This window comes from Myxine glutinosa, chromosome 1 (assembly GCF_964187855.1).
Source record: "Myxine glutinosa chromosome 1, kmMyxGlut1.1, whole genome shotgun sequence".
In the NCBI taxonomy this organism is placed as follows: domain Eukaryota; kingdom Metazoa; phylum Chordata; class Myxini; order Myxiniformes; family Myxinidae; genus Myxine; species Myxine glutinosa.
In genome coordinates this window covers 378,731,649-378,756,531 of record NC_136261.1, presented here as the reverse complement: position 1 = coordinate 378,756,531, position 24,883 = coordinate 378,731,649, and the positions used below count along the sequence as shown (strand labels likewise).

General features: G+C 43.3%; 3 protein-coding genes across 15 annotated transcripts in view; 1 reads left to right on the top strand and 2 right to left on the bottom strand.

Moving 5' to 3' along the window:
• Positions 1 to 15,145, top strand: part of LOC137415915 (E3 ubiquitin-protein ligase TRIM7) — a 48,265-nt gene extending 33,120 nt beyond the window's left edge. For all 9 annotated transcript variants that reach the window (XM_068101437.2, XM_078770224.1, XM_078770227.1 and 6 more), the window contains 2 exons: positions 2,841 to 2,900; positions 14,478 to 15,145. In XM_068101437.2, coding sequence (XP_067957538.1) covers positions 2,841 to 2,900; positions 14,478 to 15,004 — 587 coding nt within the window. In that variant the 3' untranslated portion in view covers positions 15,005 to 15,145. The remainder of the gene's footprint in view (positions 1 to 2,840; positions 2,901 to 14,477) is intronic.
• LOC137415872 (E3 ubiquitin/ISG15 ligase TRIM25) overlaps positions 1 to 24,883 on the bottom strand; it is a 732,877-nt gene that overhangs the window by 141,472 nt on the left and 566,522 nt on the right. The window lies entirely within an intron of this gene.
• Positions 14,189 to 24,883, bottom strand: part of LOC137415854 (NACHT, LRR and PYD domains-containing protein 12) — an 80,377-nt gene continuing 69,682 nt past the window's right edge. The window contains exons 14-19 of one of the 2 annotated variants that reach the window (XR_013621861.1): positions 22,397 to 22,477; positions 21,632 to 21,809; positions 20,846 to 20,929; positions 20,149 to 20,229; positions 17,283 to 17,344; positions 14,189 to 16,460 (exon numbers count right to left, since the gene is read on the bottom strand). Coding sequence is in view for 1 of the 2 variants with exons in the window: in XM_068101383.2 (XP_067957484.2) it covers positions 17,299 to 17,344; positions 20,149 to 20,229; positions 20,846 to 20,929; positions 22,397 to 22,477 (292 nt within the window). In the remaining variant the exon portion in view is untranslated. The remainder of the gene's footprint in view (positions 16,461 to 17,282; positions 17,345 to 20,148; positions 20,230 to 20,845; positions 20,930 to 21,631; positions 21,810 to 22,396; positions 22,478 to 24,883) is intronic. The other variant, XM_068101383.2, reaches the window with a different exon arrangement.

The window sequence follows — 24,883 nt, the reverse complement described above, 5'->3', positions numbered from 1 at the left end:
AAACTTGGTGGACCGGTTTTGTGTGTGACAAGGACTAATCGATTCGATTTTGGTGAAGATCTGAATATGGATTTGGATACGAGAATTATTTAATTTTAAGTGATTCTTCAACATTGAGAGATCGGGCGAAAAGCGATATCTTATTATAATGGAGCAAACATATATGGTTATGTTTATATGCGACCAAAACTTCTTCAAATAAAATGAACACCCAACACAGTCCGTGAACTTTTAATTATGTTTAGACTGCTGAGACCCCTCAGACCTTTGATGACCCTTTAAAGGGGAACGGACATGAGTATAGACATCAAATGCTTAAGATTAATTAATTGTAGCAACAAAAAAGATTAAGTTTGGCGCAAAAATTGTTGCCCTAGCATGCGTGAATCGTGAGATATCCGAGTTTTAAAATGCCAATAGCAGATGATTTCTCTCGCGCCGGCCAGCATCTGGTGATGACCATCATCGTGACGTCATCGGAGGGAGCTGATGTGACTGCGCAATAGTAAACAATGGCAGACACCGACTCCGATAGTTGCGTAAGTCTGGATATCAGCGATATTTCTGACCAATCTGATGCGGAAAATGAAGAGAAAGTTAATAATCTTGGGGAATCCCACTCGATTCTCCCATACAGATTCGAACCATACCGTCCAGAGAGTGAAGAAGAGAAATCGTCGGACAAAGACACAATGGCGATCGATTTTGATCTCGGGCGCCTCCAAAATACTGAATGATATTCATTTTTATGTCTTTTTTAATTGAAAAAGTTTCTTTTTCTGGTCAATGGAATACATAACTAATATTTAATTAATGTCCGGTGCCGTGAGGCAAGAAATGGATAGAAACACAGAAACGAAATACGACTTTATTGACTTAGTGCAGCACTGCAGGTGTATCAGTTGTAATTGTATCATTATAGCACTCTCTAAAATGCAAGCAATCTCTGTGTGTCTGTGTGTCTGTCTGTGACCGCTGTTTCTCGACAACCACTGGTCCGATCGAAGTGAAACTTGCCAGGTATATTGCTGGGGACCTGAGGATGTACTTTTCAAGGTTTGCTATTAATCGGACAAGTGGTTACCAAGTTATGGCCATTTATTTAGCAAACACATACGTTTTGTACGTGAACGAAGGAACAGCGAAGGAACGGCGAAGGACTAGAGCGAAGACCGAAGGAACGATGCAAGTTTTAATTTTTCTTTGCACGTACGGTCAAGCGACAGCGAAGGAACCGCGTGTGCTTGTTGTTTCTGCCTCGCGGTTTGAAAATTGAATACTTGGCCATTAAAACTAATTTACGATTAATCGTAACTGCGATATGCGAACAGTGAGGCCTTATTTTTGGTACGTACGTCAACGTACGTATGTCCACGTACTTACCTCCCCGCACGTACGGGCAGGCACTAGCAGCAGCCACACAACGACTGGGCGAACAGCGAAGGACGAGAGCGAAGGAACGGCGAAGGAACGGCGAAGTACGAGAGCGAAGACCGAAGGAACGATGCAAGTTTTAATTTTTCTTTGCACGTACGGTCAAGCGACAGCGAAGGAACCGCGTGTGTTTGTTGTTTCTGCCTCGCAGTTTGAAAATTGAATACTTGGCCATTAAAACTAATTTGCGATTAATCGTAACTGCGATGTGCGAACTTCCGGACAGTGAGGCCTTATTTTTGGTACGTACGTCAACGTACGTATGTCCACGTACTTACCTCCCTGCACGTACAGGCACGCACTAGCAGCAGCCACACAACGACTGGGCATGATCCCAACTGATCGTAACGAAAACAAAGCGATGTTCTGATCGTCACGAAGCCAACAAGGCTTTAAGAACGAAAAACTGGGTTACTTCGCAAACGTCATTTCCTGTTTGTGGTTTTGACAATACTGATTTTGCTTGTTCAGCGATATTTTGACAAATTATAATAAAACCGCGAAGATATTTGTGAAAAGAAGTCAATAGAAGTGTTTGAGATATGTTTATGTTTCGAAATCTGCAAAGTTGTTTTGGTCGTGTCCATTCTCCTTTAAGTCCCCCAAGACCCTGAAGACCCTAAATGCCCTTAAAGGCCCTGAGGATCCAAAGGACCCTGAAGACTCTTAAATACCCCTGAAGACCCAAAATACCACGAAGACCCAAAAGTCCCTGAAGACCCAATTTTTGCTGCTCTCCTCCACCATTCCTCCATCACCATTCTCCCAACGATCCCCAATCTACAATCACCACCACCAACCCCCACCCAGCATTCCCCACATCCCTCACTCCCTGAGAAAGCAGACATGATCAAAGATGCCTACCCCTCCAAAGGGACGGGTGGTGAGGCGTCCCTCACGCCCCGAGTCACGCTAGTATAACATGATATTTCAAAACGTTGTGGACTAGTTATGACTAAACTTGGCGGACGAGTTGGTTAGGTGACAAAAAGAAGTCTATTAGATTTTGGTTCAGGTCAGAATCCCAATCCAGCCTTCTGGTGGGATACAAAACATAAACTGGTGAGCCTGGCGGAGGTATGCCCTCCACCGAGTGCCATTCTAGTTTTTCCTGGATTCAAGATTCTCAGGAGGCATAGTTCTACCTCTGCATGGTTCCAGCTCAGAAAAGATCTCAACTCTCTTGTGGAAACAATTATATAAAAGAGATTGTTTGTTTGTCGTTCCTATACAGTGTAGTTCTGGAATGCCACAGTACAATGCAGGGATTTGTATAACCTATTCGTGAAGTTAGTTAAATCAATCGATCTGTTTTTGCATCTTCTGCTAAAAATCAAATAATAATTCTTCACAATGAAATAACATGGCTTGTTCGATTAATTTGTTCATTTTCATTGATTTTACAGAAGATCCGGCGAAGGAGCTGGAGGTGGTTGAGCTGGATCGGATTGTCATGATGAGTTTTTGTAAGTGAAGGGAGATAGCGAGGAAGGGTGATGATGATTGACGGAGATTTATATGAGTGAAGTCATGAAAAATGGAACACTTATGTAAAAATCAGCAGTGGAAAATTTTCTACCTTTAAACAGTTTGTCTGTTGCTTCATTTTAGAGTACTAGGGCATGCCCGTACTATATATATATCTAAAATTATATCCCCCCCCCTCTATTTACATGAAATGGTTTGGTCCATTCGCAAAGCCAAAGCGAACGGCTTGCGAGTACGGTGACTATCCCCCCCCTCTATTTACATGAAATGGTTTGGTCCATTCGCAAAGCCAAAGCGAACGGCGAACGGCTAAATCGCCATAGCCGTACCCGTACGCTCTCACATCACGCATCTCACATCACGCATCATGTTTTTAATTGAATTACTATCCGTAATGGCGCACGCTCTCACAGGAGCTCCGGAAGGTCGCATATCGCAGTTACGATGAATCGCAAATTAGTTTTAATTAGTTTTAAAACATAGTTTAACGCCAACATAGCGCCAACATAGTTTGCCAACGTGAAATAAATGAATACGCTCTCAAATGTGCCGTCCGAGGCAGAGTCTGTTCGCCACGTTCGGCACACGTGATAGCTCGCTGCTCTCTGATTGGTCGAATCGTTTTTTGGACATAGCTCGGTAACTACTTGTCCGATTAATATGAAACCTTGAAAAGGCACATCCTCAGGTCCCCAGCAGTATATCTGGCAAGTTTCAAGTATATCGGACCCGTGGTTGTCGAGAAACAGCGGTCACAGACACACACACAGACGACACACACACATCACACAGAGATTAGTGGAATTATAGATAGACTAGGGCATGCCCGCACTATATATATATCTAAAATTATATCCCCCCCCTCTATTTACATGAAATGGTTTGGTCCATTCGCAAAGCCAAAGCGAACGGCTTGCGAGTACGGTGACAATCCCCCCCCTCTATTTACATGAAATGGTTTGGTCCATTCGCAACGACCACAGAACCCCCCCCCCCCTCTATTTACATGAAATGGTTTGGTCCATTCGCAAAGCCAAAGCGAACGGCTTGCGAGTACGGTAGAACCCCCCCCCCCCCTCTATTTACATGAAATGGTTTGGTCCATTCGCAAAGCCAAAGCGAACGGCGAACGGCTAAATCGCCATAGCTCGGTAACTACTTGTCCGATTAATATGAAACCTTGAAAAGGCACATCCTCAGGTCCCCAGCAATATACCTGGCAAGTTTCAAGTATATCGGACCCGTGGTTGTCGAGAAACAGCGGTCACAGACACACATACACACATACACACAGACATTCACACAGAGATTGCTGGGACACACAGACACACAGACACACAGAGATTACTGGAATTATAGATAGATGAGGGTCCACGTGTACAAAAATAATGATTAGAAGATAACGGCTTGCCTTGCTTTTAAAATGGAGGCTTGTGAATTAGACAATTCAATATCTTATGTCACGTCCGTCACACTGATAAGATCATGTGCCTAGCAATGTTTACCTCTAATTAATATTATTTTCTTGGCATTTGAAGATGCAGAGGGGTGAAAAGTATCAGAAAAAAATACTAAGTGTAAGTCTGTGATGGAAAAATGTAACATTGGTTTGCTGGTGTTGCCATATTGTGTCCCTCTACCACAATCTACCATTAAAAGTTTTCCTCTGGCAAATTTTAGGGGTCATGAGTACAAAATACTCAAAATCTATTGTATGCCTCATGTCTTTATACGTATATATATATGTATATATACGTATATATATACCTCTTAGTTCACCAAGTACAGTGTATTTTAACATTAAAGGCAATATCACCTCAGTGTGACGGACGTGACATAAGCGACAATGTATGGAAATCATAAGATACTTGTTACTTTTCCATAATAAATGATAGTTTGCATGACAGAAATTCTTTACATGATACCAGTCTTTCTAAAATCTATGAAAGCTGAGAACAAATAACAGAAACACATCAAACATGTCAGTTGTAAACTGTGACAACCTGACAACATGAAATTACATCAAGGTAAGTGAAAATCTAATTTTGACACTCAACAAGGATAGTGTATCAACAATAAATGGCTATTTTCCACATTACTTGCATTATGCACCACCATGTCAAGCCAATGACAAGCCAATGACATGGCAACGCGCCATCTCATAACGCGCCATTGACCGAGTGGTTCACACCAACCGGAGCTGTTTTCGGATGACGTGCTGATGTCCTTGGACTTCGCGCCAGGCTCCGGGCCGACTGGGCCGATGTGGTGTGGTGCTGACCGGGCCGACGTGGTGTGGTGCTGACCGGGCCGACGTGGTGTGGTGCTGACCGGGCCGACGTGGTGTGGTGCTGACCGGGCCGACGTGGTGTGGTGCTGACCGGGCCGCCGTGGTGTGGTGCTGACCGGGCCGCCGTGGTGTGGTACTGACCGGGCCGCCGTGGTGTGGTGCTGACCGGGCCGCCGTGGTGTGGTGCTGACCGGGCCGCCGTGGTGTGGTGCTGACCGGGCCGCCGTTGTGTGGTGCTGACCGGGCCGCCGTTGTGTGGTGCTGACCGGGCCGCCGTTGTGTGGTGCCGACCGGGCCGCCGTTGTGTGGTGCCGACCGGGCCGCCGTTGTGTGGTGCCGACCGGGCCGACGTGGTGTGGTGCCGACGTGGTGTGGTGCCGACCGGGCCGACGTGGTGTGGTGCCGACCGGGCCGACGTGGTGTGGTACCGACCGGGCCGACGTGGTGTGGTGCCGACCGGGCCGACGTGGTGTGGTGCCGACCGGGCCGACGTGGTGTGGTGCCGACCGGGCCGACGTGGTGTGGTGCCGACCGGGCCGACGTGGTGTGGTGCCGACCGGGCCGACGTGGTGTGGTGCCGACCGGGCCGACGTGGTGTGGTGCCGACCGGGCCGACGTGGTGTGGTGCCGACCGGGCCGACGTGGTGTGGTGCCGACCGGGCCGACGTGGTGTGGTGCCGACCGGGCCGACGTGGTGTGGTGCCGACCGGGCCGACGTGGTGTGGTGCCGACCGGGCCGACGTGGTGTGGTGCCGACCGGGCCGACGTGGTGTGGTGCCGACCGGGCCGACGTGGTGTGGTGCCGACCGGGCCGACGTGGTGTGGTGCCGACCGGGCCGACGTGGTGTGGTGCCGACCGGGCCGACGTGGTGTGGTGCCGACCGGGCCGACGTGGTGTGGTGCCGACCGGGCCGACGTGGTGTGGTGCCGACCGGGCCGACGTGGTGTGGTGCCGACCGGGCCGACGTGGTGTGGTGCTGACCGGGCCGACGTGATGTGGTGCTGACCTAGATAACATCTTGTTTCATTATAACTTTAAGTACATGTATTTAAATGCATGAAAGTAGTACCGTTTGTCATTTCTGGTGCTTATGTCACAGCGTGACGGATGTGACACTTCAGGGGACGGAATCATTATTTTCCCCTTCTACAAATTAACATGAAGGCACAAATTAATCATTTGATGTTTTAGAATAGTTAATGGTTGAAGCTGTCTCAGGCATATTTTTTCATATTTTTGTAACTCTTACTTTTTGAATAAATTAGGGTGTGACGGACGTGGCATAAGGGGACGGAGATTTTTTGATGATTTTCTCATACAAAATTTTTTATGATGTGATATGTTTATTGAATTTTACTTATAGACTTCAACAGAGAATGGTATCTGCAACAGAAAAATGCAAAAGATAGTTATTCTGTTACTTACCATTTGTAAAGGAGTAGAGTGATAATTAGTACCACTCAAATTGAGCTCACTTTGAAAATAGCGCCATCTTCCCATCTCAATTACTCCGCAATGAAGAGGGGTAGAACGATAATTTTTTCACTGAAATAAACCATAGCAATTAAATTTTAAATAAAAAAAATAAGGACACACCTCAAAACCTTCCTGCTAATAATCGTTGATCAAAGAAATATCATAGTCTAACTACTTTACATTTTAATGCCAAAAATACCCCTTTTTTGGCCTTTAACTTGTCATGCAAGAACCAAAAAGTTATATTGCACTGAAGTTGTCTCTGCAGGTAGAGGAGACCCCATTACACATCATACAACTGTAAAATAGTGGATATTTTATTTGTAATAAGAAAATATCAAGCCCTGTATTGAGAAAAATGAAAGTGTTCCATTTTTCGTGACCACTTATATGCATCTTCCTATAATGTAGCTATCTTGTGTATGTATATATATATATATATATATATATATATATACACAGTGGGGAGAACAAGTATTTGATACACTGCCGATGTTGCAGGTTTTCCCACTTACAAAGCACGTAAAGGTCTGTAATTTTTATCATAGGTACACTTCAACAGTGAAAGACGGAATCTAAAACAAAAATCCTGAAAATCACATTGTATGATTTTTAAGTAATTAATTTGCATTTTATTGCATGAAATAAGTATTTGATACATCAGAAAAACAGAACTTAATATTTGGTACAGAAACCATTGTTTGCAATTACAGAGATCAGACGTTTCCTGTAGTTCTTAACCAGGTTTGCACACACTGCAGCAGGGATTTTGGCCCACTCCTCCATACAGATCTTCACCAGATCCTTCAGGTTTCGGGGCTGTCGCTGCGCAACACAGACTTTCAGCTCCCTCCAAAGATTTTCTATTGGGTTCAGGTCTGGAGACTGGCTAGGCCACTCCAGGACCTTGAGATGCTTCTTACGGAGCCACTCCTTAGTTGCCCTGGCTGTGTGTTTCGGGTCGTTGTCATGCTGGAAGACCCAGCCACGCCCCATCTTCAATGCTCTTATTGAGGGCAGGAGATTGTTGGCCAAGATCTCGCGATACATGGCCCCATCCATCCTCCCCTCAATACGGTGCAGTCGTCCTGTCCCCTTTGCAGAAATGCATCCCCAAAGAATGATGTTTCCACCTCCATGCTTCACGGTTGGGATGGTGTTCTTGGGGTTGTACTCATCCTTCTCCTTCCTCCAAACACGGCGAGTGGAGTTTAAACCAAAAAGCTCTATTTTGGTCTCATCAGACCACATGACCTTCTCCCATTCCTCCTCTGGATCATCCAGATGGTCATTGGCAAACTTCAGACGGGCCTGGACATGCGCTGGCTTGAGCAGAGGGACCTTGCGTGCGCTGCAGGATTTTAATCCATGACGGCGTAGTGTGTTACTTATGGTTTTCTTTGATACTGTGGTCCCAGCTCTCTTCAGGTCATTGACCAGGTCCTGCCGTGTAGTGCTGGGCTGATCCCTCACCTTTCTCATGATCATTGAGGCTCCACGAGGTGAGATCTTGCATGGAGCCCCAGACCGAGGGAGATTGACTGTCATCCTGAACTTCTTCCATTTTCTAATAATTGCGCCAACAGTTGTTGCCTTCTCACCAAGCTGCTTGCCTATTGTCCTGTAGCCCATCCCAGCCTTGTGCAAGTCTACAAATTTGTCCCTGATGTCCTTAGACAGCTCTCTGGTCTTGCCCATTGTGGAGAGGTTGGAGTCTGATTGAGTGTGGACAGGTCTGGAGACGGCTTTGCGGTCGGTCTTTGCGGTCTTTGTGGTCGGAGACGGTCTGGAGACGTCTTTTATGCAGATAACGAGTTCAAACAGGTGCAGTTAATACAGGTAATGAGTGGAGAATGGGAGGGCTTCTTAAATAAAAAACTAACAGGTCTGTGAGAGCCGGAATTCTTACTGGTTGGTAGGTGATCAAATACTTATTTCATGCAATAAAATGCAAATTAATTACTTAAAAATCATACAATGTGATTTTCAGGATTTTTGTTTTAGATTCCGTCTTTCACAGTTGAAGTGTACCTATGATAAAAATTACAGACCTTTACGTGCTTTGTAAGTGGGAAAACCTGCAACATCGGCAGTGTATCAAATACTTGTTCTCCCCACTGTATATATATATATATATATATATATATATATATATATATATATATATATCTGGCTGCACATGTCCAACTGTTCTAATATCAAAATTTGTTGACTGTCATTTACGTCCTCTCGTGATGAATCTCTCCTCATACCTCAAGGACACAACCAGTTTTCTGACCCACATCCAAGGATTGAACAGAATATATTCACCTTTCAACTCCCAAACCATTTTAGTCACAGCAGATGTTACATCCCTCTACACTAATATTCCACATTCAGAAGGCCTGTCTGCATGCCGCAAAGCCCTCGATACACGACAAGTCCCAATGCCACCTACTCAAGACCTTATGCGCCTATTAGAACTGACACTCAAACTGAATAATTTCCAATTCAACGGACAACATTACATTCAAACTCAAGGTACTGCTATGGGTACCCCTGTTGCACCGTCATACGCTAACATCTTCATGGGAATGATAGAGGCCAAGATCAATGCACAACCTCATCACGGCATCTTGGAAAAATCCTGGGTACGTTATATTGATGACATCCAGTTCATCTGGTCAAAATCCCCCCGTAGTCTCACACCATTCCAAAATGAATTAAATTTGATTCATCCGACCAAGTTTACATTCGACAGCTCACAGTCCGAAGTTCACTTTCTCGACATCACTCACGCTTCAAAATAACAGACTCGAAACAGAACTATACACCAAACCAACAGACACTCACTCTTACCTTCTCCCTTCTTCATCTCATCCTAAACATACAATTGCAAGCTTACCATACAGTCAAGCACTCAGAGTAAGATGCATTTGTTCAACAAAAATGGCAGAAGAAACTTCTCTCTGCCAATTAGAAACACACTTCATTGCAAGAAACTAGGACCCTCACTCTGTGAAAGAAGCAATAACCCGAGCAAAACGCATACCGAGAGCAGACCGACAAACCCAAACCTGCAACTGCTCTGCTACCTCATCCCAATTGCCAAGTATTCTGAATAAGGCCCTTCCTCTCCATCAATCAGAAACACTCGGCACCACATTTCCTTAACCTCCACTAACATCATTTCGACGTGGTCGGACACTCAGGGACCTCTTCGTAAAAGCAAAGCACCCACAGCCCCACAACAAACAAACTAGGATCCCTGGCTTCTATAAATGCACAGCAAAAAAATGTATTATTCACAAGCATTTACTAGAAGGAAACAAATTTTGTAGTTCTAGCACTGGACAAAAATTCCCCATCACCTCCTATATGAACTGCAAATCAACATGGGTCATATACCTAATCACTTGCCAAAAGTGCAACAAACAATATGTTGGAAAAACTGAGAATACACTCTACACACGATTTAATAACACCCGGTCAGAAATCAATAACTTCCACACCAGTCAGGGCAAATCTCTACCTTACACGATACACTTTAATCAACCGGATCACTCTATAAATGACATTCAAATCTCTGCCATTGAATCAATCACAAATCGATCACACACCACGATTCTGAAACGCGAGTCCTTTTGGATACATAAACTTCGGACAAAAATCCCTCATGGCATAAATTTTGATGATTAAAGCATGTTCCTACATCAACCCAATCAAATTGTTAACTGTAACCCATTCATTCACCCATTCATTCACCCATTCATTCAACCTTTATATGTCATTTATATAAATATATAAATATATTATATGAATATAAATGGTATATGAATATATGCTTGTGTGTTTATGTATGTATGTATCTCTATATTTGTATATGCACGTCCACCGGAACTGTAACGCAAACGGTAACTAAGGTGCGCTTCACTTCCGTTGAACTTGGGGCCGGTGAGTGAGCTTTGGCGTGGCTCTTCCTTTTGTATGCATTTTCTACACACCACACATCTTACACACATATCACTATACACACTTGACTGATATACATGCCTGCTGTTTTTGTAGACTCAGAAGAAGACCTTTGTTGGTCGAAAGCTTGTCAAATTAAAGATCGAAGTCCTGAAGCTACGTCCGCGTCTGATTTAATCTCCCGATTATTTATTCAATGCAAATGAGACGCCCTGCTCGTACTGTGGAGTTTCTACTATTTCTCACAGTTATATATTTATATATATATATATATATATATATATATATATATACAGACTTGGCATTTAATATGGAATATTTTTTTTGTGGGGGTGAACTTACTTTTCAAGATGTCTTAGAACCAAAAGTTCATTGGAATTATGTTGAAATTATTCCAGATTTTGTTAATGTGACCTTTAAAAGAAACAAAAACCACATTTGACATTTCGAAACAAATAAATTGATCCTTGAAAGTGATGTAAACTGATATCGAACTCAATTCATGGACAGTACTGTGTTAAACTTCTGTACGTTTTCCAGAAGTATCTCTATTTTGCACATTAGCCAAATTTTTTTTAAATAAAAACAAAAGTTAAATTACGACTGGGATTACGGACAGTAAAATTAGTTCAGTACTTCGTGTAACCCCCACGAGCATTCAGGAGAGCACATACACGTTGAGGCATGCTGTTCACGAGATTTGCCAAGGTTTGGACAGGAATCGCTTGCCATGCAGTGACAATAGCCTGCTGCAATTCACGCACAGAGGTCGGCTGCTGGTCCACGTGGTCGATTTGACTCGTTAATTCTGCCCACAAGTTCTCTGTCGGATTCATATCCGGGGACATGGCAGGCCAATCCATATGCTCTACACCACGGTCAGCAAGAAAGTGTTGGATCATGCGAGCACGATGAGGCCGTGCATTGTCATCTTAGAAGACAAAGTTTCCTCGAAAGGCTGCAAGAGCAAATGGAAGCAATGTTTCTTCCAGAATGGCCCTGTACTTGAACTGGTTCAGGTTTCCATTCAGAACAACCAGGTCAGTTTTGCCCCCTGCATGAAAAGCAGCCCAAACGGTCTCCCCACCACCTCCAGCCTGGACTCTTGGCACTATACAATCTTTGTTGTAGGCTTCATGCACTTGTCTGCGCACTCAGACACAGCCATCTTGACGATAGACCAGAAATCTAGACTCGTCACTGAAGATCACGTGATTCCAGTGTCCTGGCTGCCATTGACGGTGCTCTCTGGCCCACTGCAATCGGCGCTGGCGGTAGTCTGGTCAGGCGTGGCTTTCTCAGGGGACGCCTGGCACGATAGCCTGCTTGAACCAGTCGTTGGTTGACTAGCCTTCTGGATACAGGCACATTTGTCAGTTGCTGCCACTCAGACCTAAGCCGATTAGCTGACTTGGTACGGCCATTGCGGACTAACTGGTGCAGCTGGCGATCATCCCTCGTTGTGGTTCTGCGGGGACGTCCTGGCCTCGGTATTGGAGTAGGGACACCCCTCTGAGCATTTCGTTTCAGGATCTTTGACACCTGACCTTGAGTGATGCCATACTTCCGAGCAATAGCACGCTGTTTCATGCCGTAATTTCGTAAAGCCACCACTCCATGACAAACAGCATTGTCGAGTTGACGGACCATCTCCAGAGGAAGCGGCAATAACTTTTGGAGACGTGCAGCAGTTGTTTTCCACTAATACAGAACGCAACAACCATTGTATACCCGACTGTGAAGCCAATCATCAAATGCACCTGTCCGTACATTTTGCCATGCCACCTGTGATATAATCCTGTTGTTGACTTCTTGCTGCGACAGACAATCAGTGACGTGGTTCTTTTAACAAATAAATCACCAAAGTGTAAAAGAAACTCACCAGATTGACATACTGAGTTAAGAAAGTAAACAAAAGTCAAGAAAAAAAAATATTCCATATTAAATGCCAAGTCTGTATATTATATATATATACAGGTACAGGGATTATCCTGGAGGATTTTAGCAATGGGAGAAAATCTCCCTGTGTACAAAACAATGGGATTTTTTCCAAACACGATGGGATTATATAAAATTGTTTGAGATAAAATTTTGCTCGCGCTCGTCAAATCTCATTATTCTCGGGGTATTAATTAAAAATAAATATGGTCAAGAAAACAGACTTGTGTGCTTCTTTCTGTATTAAAATAGACTATCTCACTCCCTGTGGCTTTGATTGCGGAAATGAGTAACCATGCCACAGATAAGTTTAACACACAAGTTGCCATGAATTAGCACATTTGATCACATTTAATAATACTGATTGAAAACATCAAAAGTCATGTTGTTTGATCACATGACAATGTCCACCTCCCTGAAGATAGATGACAAGAAACGATGTTCTTAACCGTGGACAGTAAATCAGCACAAGAGATCACATCATCATCATCGTCATCATCATCGCTCGTTGGTGATCAGATGACGATATATGTCGGGTTATTGTCGTCGTTTTGAAATTATTTGTACCTTGACTTAGACTGTTGACTAACTTCTCTGATCTACACAGTGAACAATACATTTTGTTCTGATCGGCATCATATTTCAGCCAGTCTCCGAATTTAAGGACCCAGCTGTCTTAAAACGTTATTAAAGTTTTGCCGGAAGTAGCTGTCTGCACTGTGGCGGCCCTGGCCACTGTCCCGCTTTCGCCCTGCACACGGTCACTAGCTGGATCATCCTGGTTGTCAGTGTAGGAACTACTGCTGGTACCTATAAAGAATCGTTTTATACTTTGCCCATCAGGCTGTGGTTGCGGAGGTCTTTTTTTCGGCGGCATTTTCGGAAAAAGCAATCCAGAAACTACTGCAGACAGCGAACACGTGGTTGCCGAAAAGTCTGTTTAATGCCGCAAAACATTGTCACGGCTTCCGTAAAGCGTGAAAGCGAAATTAAAATGGCTACGGTCTGTTTACAGTTTAGAATAGCTTCGTCTTTGACAACTTCCAGACCTTACAAAAGCAGTAGTAAGTACACGATTTGAAACTTTCGCCTGAAAACTATACCACGACAACTGACACGCTCTATGCGATTTTTAAAAAATCGCTCTGGCCAAAATTGTATGCGATATTTTCCAACTTTATGCGAGAATATCGCGGAATCGTGGCCAAAGTCAATCCCAGTATATATATATATATATATATATATATATATATATATATATATATATATATATATATATATATATATATATATATATATATATATATATATATATATATATATATATATATATATACATGTTGGGTTCCAGGGCCACAACATAAAATGTACTCAATTTTTGCATCTATTGGTAAAAGTAGGTGTAGGTGTAGGTGTAGGTGTGTGTGTGTGTGTGTGTGTCATCTCCATATACGGGTTTCAGGATGTGCAACGGAGCCCTCCCAGGTCTCAAAGTATCCAACGTCATGTATGTGTGTGCGCCCTCCATAAGTATTGGAACAGTGAAGTCAAATGTATTTTTGTTGTATACTCAATAAATTTGAGATCAAGAGATGAATATGAGGCAAGAGTGCAGAAGTTCAGCTTTTATTTCTTGGTATTTCTATGCATGTTTTACCATTGTAGAATAGCACCTTTATGTTCAGTCTCCCAATTTTAGGCATGCATAAGTACAAAAAGCATAAATATAAAAGAAAATAAGAACCTTTGTTGGAATAAAATGTTTTTTTATTATTATTATTATTTAACACTTTCATGGATAAATGTGATTTCCCCATGTTTATAAAAAGAGATTAATGTGTTTGTGTCTCTGTGCGTTTGTCTATCAATGTCTGTGACCCCATCCCGTTGTGTCTGCAGATGGACGGACCCCAAGTCTGGACCCAAACTCTGCCCATCCACGGATCAAGATCTCCCAAGACCTCAGGTCGGCGACTCGAACAAAGACCAAACATCCATACCGAGAACACCCTGATCGGTTTGATTATCATCCACAAGTTGTTTCCTCTGAGAGCTTCTCCTCGGGTCGTCACTACTGGGAGGTCGATGTGAGGTCGAGTCGTTCATGGAGAATCGGAATCTGTTTGAACTCAATGGGGAGGAAAGGGAGATATGGAGAGTGCGAGTTTGGAGGAAATCCCAAGTCTTGGTGTTTATTGAAAGAGGATAACAAATACTCAGCATTACACAACAATCAAGGAACCTTCCTGTCCGTTCTGGGGTCTCCTGGACGGTTTGGGTTCTTCTTGGATTGCGAGGAGGGAAAGTTGAGGTGTTTTGGGGACTCAAGAGTCCTGCACGTTTTCAGGGGGAACTTCATGGACCCCATTAAGCCATCTATTGGGGTTTGTGGTGATGTTGGTTCTGTTCGGTTTTGCTCGTTTTGAGGATTTTGTTCAGTTCGTGATGAAAATTTAGCTCACAAAATGTAAAGTTGAGGTTATTTTGGGTTAAAACAAAATAATTTACTTGTGTATGACCATCTGATTGCTGATTGTTTATATTGTAATAAAGTTTAGAAAATTAAATTGGTTGTTTATCTTAACTTGTGTGAAATGAACTTTAATCCAAACTCTTAATTCTCCTCACAATACAATACGGATTATTATTATTATTCAAACGTGCGTTAGCTTCAAAGATGATATTTAGTGAACCGAGCCATCCTGGCTGGTACCCTATTGATTTTGTTCAAATTATTTTTTATGTCCATTATCATACTTCCACCACTGTTTTGTGGATTTTTTTTCCCTTTTAAATCTCTTCTGTGCAACTGCTTGTCTGATTGACCCCCAACTTTCAACATAGGAGCGACTACCCATGGAGAATTTATTGATAACCATGGCCTTGTAGGTCACATGGTTTGGCAGCCATGTTGGGAAAAATAGGAAAAACTCGATCTTCACTGAAACCACTCAGCGAAGGAAATTGAAACCTAGCATAGGTCAGGTACTCCTCATGGGGAAAAAGCTTGATGTTTATATCGGTGAAAAGGTATGCCAGCCGTACGTAATTGGTATATCAAAAGCCTTATCCGATCAATATGGAAATTGAGGTGATCGACTCAGAAATTTGCAGAGATAATTAGATTGAAGATGTCATTGTTCACGTGGTCAGGCAACCACTTTTTGTTTTGAAAAATCTCCGGAATGGCTTACGAGATTGATGTGTAACTACACAGGATGATCGACTAGCCATGGGGAATATAGTTTGTGAAAATTTTACGCACATATATCATATGCCTTGTATTTAACTGGAGTGCATACCCCAGGAAGTTGTGGACCACCGGTTTGAAAGTCTCCCATGAAGCCAGCTCCAGTGAGTTTCAGTCTTTCAGTCAAAGCTGATCAGCCAAATCCCGAATTTGTGGTCCAAGAAAATAAATTTGTGGTCGCATTGAACAATCGTCGGTCTGGAGGCAAACAGTGTAGCATATGTGTGATGCCCATGTCTTGTCTTAGTCGTCCACCTTGCAACCCGTTGTGCTTGCTTGTGGCCTTGAGACGATTGGTTGTTTTTCGATTGGGTACGAGGCATATACTTGCCACATACGTATAAAAGCAGTCTGTACTGTCCAGACACGTTCGTCCTATTCATATCAATCTGATCACCTGGTGTTGGCCTAATGGTTAGGGTGGCGGGCTTGGGATCTGAAGGTTCTTGAGTTCGAATCCCGTTCATCTGTTGACTATCAGGTGGGGTTGACTCAGCCTGTCATCCTTCCGAGGTTCGCAAAATGAGTACCAGATAACTGGTTATACAGAGGTGTTGCATCAGCGGCAGATGCGCCCACAGAAATGATGCAACCAGCAGCCGGGTGGCTGCACACGAACCACCCATATCAATCTGAAATATAATATTAAAAGATGTTATATTGTAATATTGAAGTATAAACAGTATTGAAAAAAAAACACTCAAAGCGTGACATCGTCGTTACACGTGACTTTACAATACATTACAGTGTGGCATTACAAAAAGCGTGACATCGATTTCCAATTTTTTTTCCTGTAACTAAAAATCCTTGCATGTTGGGTTAATTATGATTTCACATTCGAAATCTGCATTCTCTAATTGGTCTAAGTTGTTGATGTCCAGTGCAATGGATTTAAGGATCCAGGAGGCTTGCTTAACATAAAAACAAACAAAAAAAAAACGACTTAAAATAAGAGTTAAATCCCCTCCATGTGAAAAGGTTTATCAATCAATTCCCCATGTGGAGAACCGCCCAAGCCGACTCGTATACAATATGGCAGTTGGAGATTGCTGATCCTCCTCCTTTACCCATCGATTAGCAACGCCACTATGACCGCCTACCAGCAGCATCAGGAACTACTCTTAGTGAATCAGCTGTGGTCATGTGGAAACAGCTTAATGGAGACCTTTGCGTGCTGGTTGGCAGAGTGTGCCAGTTTGTAAAGTGCCGGATGACACAGCTTTTACTCTATTATTCATTATGTTTCAAAAGAACATTAAAAAATAAATAAATAAAAACAAGCAGCATCCGTTCCCCAAAGGCAAAATCAACATTATTTCATCCCTGCCCCCCCCCCCCCCCCCCACACTACTCTTTGCAATCTACTTTTTAATTCCCAGGTTAGGAATTCCAAATTCTCACTCTGCTCATTTTTATTGCACAGAACATACACCGCCCCTCCACTTGACACTCACTGTGTTTGAACCATTTTCACTTGTTTGTGTGATCAACGAGGCTTGGATCATTACATCTCACACTGAAGAAGAGAAGGGTGTGAATGAAATAAAAGTGGGAATGAAAAATGGATGAATAGATCAAATGATGTAATCAAAAAGCATGGAATCAACAGATCTGACGTTTCAGACATTCACCCCTCTTTTACTCTGGAGGAAAGGTTAACGCTTGAAAAGTCCGATTTTACTTTGCTACAGTCAGTAGTTATATTGTTGACCCACAGTGTTAACATACAGGTAGGGGACAAAAGAAATGGAAACACCAAAGTAAAGTCACTTAATAGGGCGTTGGGCCACAACGTGCGGCCAGCACAGCCTGCATGCGCCATGGCATCGAGTGCACCAGCGTCTGGAATTCTGCACCATTCTTCCAGGAAAAAGTCAATCAATTCACACCTGTTTGATGGAGCTGGAACATGCAGGCGTCATTCCAGAACATACCATAAACGCTCGATTGGGTTCAGATCTGGTGACTGAGTAGGCCATGACATATGGATAACATCAGTGTCCTCTTCATCAAACCAATGGGCTGTGCGGATGGGGGCATTGTCATCCTGGAAGATACCCCTCCCGGCAGGAGAGAAGATTATCACTCAGCACCATTAAGTAGTGATCGGCATGGACCTTCCCTTCTCAAGGAATGACTACACCCAACCCATGGTCGGAAGATGTGCCCCACAACATTACAGAACCACCAGAAACTTTCACTGTTGGAACTATGCACTCAAGGTTGTCGAGCTCTTAGTTTGGTGCCACCCGTGCACTCGTCCGTTTGTAGAGAACATGGTGAAGGATGATTCATCTGACCATATTACATCGATTCACTGCTCGGTAGTCCATTGCCTGTGCCCTTTGCACCACTGGACTTGCAAACGTGCATTGCCAGGTGTGATGAGCGGTTTGTGCACTGAAACCCGACAATGGTATCCTGGTGAGTGTAGATCTCGGTGGACCGTTTTTGATGAAACTTGTGCTCGTGCCCCAGGTTGAAATTTCCAGTCAATTGATCTGCAGTTGCTCGCCTGCTTTACATTGAACTTCAAACTAGAACGGCACTCAGTAGAGAGCATACCTCCGCCAGGTGAACAGTTTACGTTTTGTATCCCAGAGTAGACCAGAAAATCACAATACAGAATCACATTTAATCAAAATCATCCGTCCACAACTTTTTGAAATATCCTGCTGTATATTGTTTTTGGCCCCATCTCCCAAAGGTGAAGAATCACTTTAAAAATTCTAGTAGCCGGATCCGAATCCGGATATTCGCCAAAATTGAATCGATTCTTCCTTGTCACACACATAACCTGTCCACAAAGTTTCGTCCAAATCCGTCCATAACTTTTTGAGATATCCTGCTACATGTTGGTTTTAGCCCTATCACTCAATGGTGAAGAATCATTAAAAAAATTAAATAATTCTCATATCCGAATCCATATTCAGATCTTCACCAAAATCGAATCGACTCGTCCTTGTCAGACACACAACCTGTCCACACAGTTTCGTCCAAATCCGTCCATAACTTTTTGAGATATCCTGTCTGTCTGCCCCCCCACCCCCCAGCCCTGTCTGTGCCCTGTCCCCCAAATATTCCCACAGGTCGCACAAGATCTGCCTGCGACCCTCCTCTGGTGGAACTGCCAAAATCAAGACTCTCTGCTCATCTTCACTCCTTCATTCCTCTTTTCTTCCGCATCTGGAACAAACTCCCTCACTCTCTTCAATCCCACTCCTCCCTCCAGGTCTTTAAAACAGCTGTTCACCACCATCTCTTATCTTCCCCCATCCAAAACCTTGATCTTTTCTACCCCCGTTAATTCACCCCAGATCCACTTTTCTGAAATACCGACTTCTTTCCTGGAAGTCCTGGCAGTGTCCATGCGTTTTTTTTTTGTTTTTTTTTTAACCTCTTTCCACCTCCAACCCCCATTCCCACGCCTCCTCCCCCCAAGCCCTCTACCTCCCACAGATCTGCCGATGTCCCTGCTCTCAAATGTTGTACTTGTGTGCTTCCCCCTCTCTCCCCATCTTGTCTGCCGCTACTTTTTTTTTGTCTTGTGTCCGTTTGTTTTTTTTGTCATTAATGTTAGCTCTTACACGAGCCTCGATCTTGTATACAAAAAATAATAATAATAACCCTGCTATGTATCGTTTTTGGCGCTATCTCCCAATGGTGAAGAATCACTTAAAGAATTATAGTAGCCGAATCCGGATCTTCATCAAAATCTAATCATTTCATCGTCACATACGCTACCTCTCTGCCAAATTTCGTCCGAATCCATCCACCATTTTTTGAGATATCTTGTTCACAAACAGACAGACAGACAAGACAGGGGTGAAAACATAACCTCCATCCCCTTTGGTGGCAGAGGTAATAAATAAACTCCATTTTTAATATACAGTCAGACCCCGACATATACAGGGGGATACGTTCCTAGAAAATGCTGCGAATGTTGAACTCGCGAATGTGGGTGGCGTTTTTGAAATAGGGAGGCTGGGGAAGAGTTTTTTTTTTTAAACTACACCTAAAGATCGGGTGAAAAGTGATATATGACATGATATTTAAAAAAGTTATGGACGAGTTATGACTAAACTTGGTGGATGAGTTGGTTAGGTGACAAGAACAACCCAATTAGATTTTGGTTCAGGTCCGAATCCGGAACCGGCCTATCAGTGGGATACAAAAATCAAACTGTTCACCAGGCGGAGGTATGCTCTCTATTGAGTGCCGTTCTAGTTAACCCTGTAATGGGAATTCACAAATCCGTGTCCAGTAAAGAAGAAGAAAAAAAAAAAGCAACAACAAAAACTTCAACAGTTCAAGACTCACTCAAGTTCCTCCAAGTTGATGATGCTCTTCAGGTCCCTCAGGACAGGCCCAGACTTGGTGCTCAAGTTACACCCCCATAACCTGTGAAGAGATAAAAACTCCAAAGAGTGAAACACTGAACCATCAGTAGAAAGTTTTAGATGAATGAGTTATATTCAAAGGTTCTTTGTTCCAGGTCAAGAGTGAAGAGACAGTTAAAATTCCAGGTTAACCGGTAATGGTACAAACTCCCTTTCCAATAGATACCGCCTCGGCTGTATCGTGGAAACAGAAGTTTGTACAAAACAGAAATAGATATAAAATATCAAATTGAGTAAATGGATCACGAGGGGTTTGAACCCAAACAAATCGACAAAGGTGAGATTGAAGGTTCTGCTGCGCCATGATGTATTCTTCTTCTTCACCATTACAACTTCACCGTTTGCCTTAACACATTTACCATGGTCTACAAACATATCGATCACCAGATTCGAGTATAGATTCTTCATTCCTAGTCATATTTACTAACCTACGAGAGATTAAAACAAAATGAATGTTCAGAATGATTTGTGTGAAGCTGTTTTATCATTAACCGTTTTATCATACGCTGTTGTATTTAATTGAGGTCATGGTTCACCTGGAGAATGTCAGGTACACAATCAGGGATTATGACGTCAACATGTTTTTATTTCCCAAAACAAATCCCCTTCACACTAACCCGAGGATTCGTAACTTTTTTGGGGATTTCAGGCCTTCCATCAAGCCCTCCAGTCCCTCATCACCGATGGGATTTTGACTCAATCTGATGGTAAGGAAGGGAAAGAGAAAAACCCTGAGGTTATCATTTTATTAACAACATGGAGAACTTTGGTGATAGTTTCACCATTTCAATAGTTGTGTTTGTAAATCACATCAACACCATATAATTATGGGATTATAACAGTCTCTCCGTAAATAATTATATAATTATACTTTTACGTGGGAGGGGGTCGAGGGGATCCAGAGCGAGACTGTGGTAAGTGTTACATGGACCGTGTGCTTCGAGTAGGTTGGAGTATCATGCATCAGGGACCTGTCAGAGGACGTCGTCTTGTTACACGTGATGCTGAAGAGGCGGCGTGTGTAATTTATAGTTAGTATTGCTTAGAGATTGTATGCGTAAAAGCCTTTTGTTAGCGGGTGGGGCCAGGTGAAAACTTTCGGTAATTAGAGACAACAGAAGTGCTCTGTCTGGCGGAGCTCCAAAAGCCATGGCGGAGAGATGCGCTGTGGGGCCCAGAAGAAGGGATACATCCAGAATTATAATTTTTATTGGGCTGCCCAGAATATGGCACCTCCCACAAGCAGCGGGCAGCCAAACATGGTACCCGCCACAGGCACATGCGGTCCCACAGTATGAAGGGTGGCCCAAACCAGAGGATCCGCCATGCAGAAGCTCCGTGGAAAAATACTGAGTCCACGAGGGCCGAGGCTGGACATGCACACGAAACAGTTGAAGTAGAACCTTTGGAGAGAAGATTGGTCTCCCACTCTCTGCCTTTCTTCTTCTGCTCTCCCTCTTTCGCTGTGCGGCGTCGTCGGAATAGGGAGGACTGCACTCTGGAAACGTGGACCGCCTCACAATCCCTCGCCAACATTGCATCGCTCTTGTACCCTTCCTGTTCCTGAGCTGCACCATCGCCCTGCACACCACTCATCGCATCATTGTGACATCCTCGCCCGCTTGCACAATTATTTTTTACGAGCGTGGCCTGTGGTGCCGAGTGGGGTTAGGATTGATATATACGTATTAATCACTGTACATCAATAAGTTGCAGATTCCCTTCTCCCTGCTCGTGTCATTTGACTCGCCTGGTTTATTAAATTTTGCACGTTCTGTCTATCTTTCTCCCCGTACTAATTATTAATTAAATCTTATAAAGGCAAGAAAGGTTTTCAATCCACCTGCCTCCCATGCATGCCGCCACCCAATTCACTTAATTTGGGTGACTATAGGGATCGGTAAAGTTGTAGTTGAAACTGAACGCAGTAGTAAGAAACCTTTTGACCGTTTGCAGGATAAAATATCTCGGCGCAGACGGCCCATTTCAATGGGAGCTGCGTGACGCGACAATACGAACAAAGAAAGTGGTAGATTTGTTTCCATGAAACCTCTAACTCATTGTATTAAACAGGAAGTTTATTTATAAACCCTGTAATGAAAATTCACAAATCTGTGTCCAGTGAAAGAGAAGAATAACAAAAACCTCAATTACAGTTTAGGACTCACTCAAGTTCCTCCAAGTTGATGATGTTCTTCAGGTCCCTCAGGATAGGCCCAGACTTGGTGCTCAGGTTACATACCCTTAAGCTGTGAAAAGATTTTTAAAAAAAACTCCAAGGAGTGAAACAAAGAACCATCTGTAGAAAGTTGGAGATAAACTTGGTATATTAGAAGGTTATGAGATAATAAAATAACCTCAAAATAAACGGCTTGAAGCCGATAATAGTACAAACTCCCTTTCCCTGAGACTGTCTCCTGGGTAGTGGAAACAGAAGTTTTTACAGAAGATAAATAAACAAGAAGACGTAATGCAGAGCACGATACTTGCAAAATCCACCCCTTCCCAAAATAAAAAGTTGCCATGTATACATCAAATTGTCCATTTCTTTAAGATTATAATTGACGATCTTAAGCAAAACTCGGGTCAATCGGATTAAAACTGATGATTTTTCAGATGAAAATTGATATTAGAAGTTTGACCTTGTGTTGACCTTTTGACCATAAAATATTTGCTTTCCCAATTCAATGAGGCACTACGCAAATGCTGATCAATTTTCAAGTCAATCGGATGAAAAGTGATGATTTTGGAAGTTGACCTTTGACCTTTTGACCTTTAAATAGTTTTCCCAATTCTTTGAGGCACTATTTAATTGCTGTTGGCATTATTTAATTGCTGTTTAATTTTGCAATTCAATCGGATGAAAATTTACTTTCAGATGAAAATTGATGATTTTGGAAGTTTGACCTCGAGTTGACCTTTTGGCCTCAAATATAGTTGGTTTCTCAATTTGGTGACTCAATATGGAAATGCTGTTCAACTTTAAAGTCAATCAGATGAAAAATGGCAACTTTCGAAATTTGACCTCAAGATAACATTTGACCTCAAAATCAATAGGCTCCTTCCTCATGACTAACTCAAGAAGATGCATGAAGATCGGTTTAAAATTGTGACCTGTAGGCGACTGACAGACAAACAGACAGAATAACGCACAATAACAACCAATATCTTGAAAGATCTTTGATTTTGCAAGTAATAAAATATCTCAACGAACAAGTTTGAGTAGTATTAACAAGGCGGAAGTGGGGGCGGAGGGTGGGGGTGGTTTGTGGAAGGTGTTGGAGGTGCATGAGGAAGGGTGATGGAGGAGGAAACGTTGTGGAATGGGTAAGTGGGACCAAGCGGGGCTGGGGAGTGATCCATGAGAAAACCTTGGTTCGCCACAATGGGTCCAATATTGGTGTTGAAATGGTATAAACGGATTTTTGGGGGCTTGAACCCAACCAGATCCACAAACGTTAGATTGAGGGTTCTCGTACAACATGATGGATTCCTTTTTTTTTTTTTTTTTTTTTTTTTTTTTTTTTTTTTTTTTTTTTTTTTTTTTTTTTTTTTTTTTTTTTCTTCTTCACTATCACAGCTTCACTCCACTTTATGAACTCATCTATCATGGCCTACAAACATGTGGATCACCAGATCTTTGTTTAGGTCTTCATTCCATTTCACATTTACCAACTTTCACTACAAAATAATGAATCAATGTTCAGAATATTTTTTTATTTTTTTATTTTTTTTGGATACAAGATCGAGGCTCGTGAAAGAGCGAACATTAATCACACAGAAAGACAAACCGACACATAACACACAACATCGGGAGCGGTAGACAAGATGGGGAGAGAGGGGGAAGGACAAAACACAACATTTGAGAGCAGGGACCGAGAGACATGGAGACATCGAGAGATGAGAGAGGGCGAGGGCTTTGGGGGAGGGGGCATGGGAAAGGGGGGGGGGGGTGGGAGAGCTATAAAACATATGGACACTGCCAGGACTTCCAGGAAAGAAGTTGGAATTTCAAACAAGGTGGATCTGGGGTGAATTAGCGGGGGTAGAAAAGATCAAGGTTTTGGATGGGGGTGAACAGCTGTTTTAAAGACCTGGAAGGAGGAGTGGGATTGAAGGGAGTGAGGGAGTTTGTTCCAGAGGCAGGAGAAAAGAGGAATGAAAGAGTGAAGGTGAGCAGAGAGCCGAGATTTCGGCAGTTTAACCATCAGAGGGTTGCTGGCAGATCTTGTGCGACCTGTAGGAATATTTGGGGGACAGAGCACAGAGAGAGCTGGGGGTGCAAGGCCGGAGAGGAGTCGGTAGAAGACAGAAAGACCACCTACCTGCCTGCGGTGAGTGAGTGAAAGGCCCTCAGAGATAGCTTCATCGCGGGAGATTCCAATAATTTTGAAAGCTTTGGTTTCAACAGCGTGAAGCCGAGCTAGGTGTGAGGCAGGAACACCGGCCCATAGGGGAGAACAGTATTCCATTGAGCTGCGGATGAAAGCCTTGTATGTGGTGAGGAGCTCAGGTGTGCCGAGGAAGGACTTTGCACGATGGAGGATGCCCAGTCGGCGACTGGCTATGGAGGCCAGCTTGGAAATGTGGTTTCCCAAGAAAGATCATGGCAGATAGTGAGACCCAAAAGCTTGAGCGACAGAACTTCTTGGAGA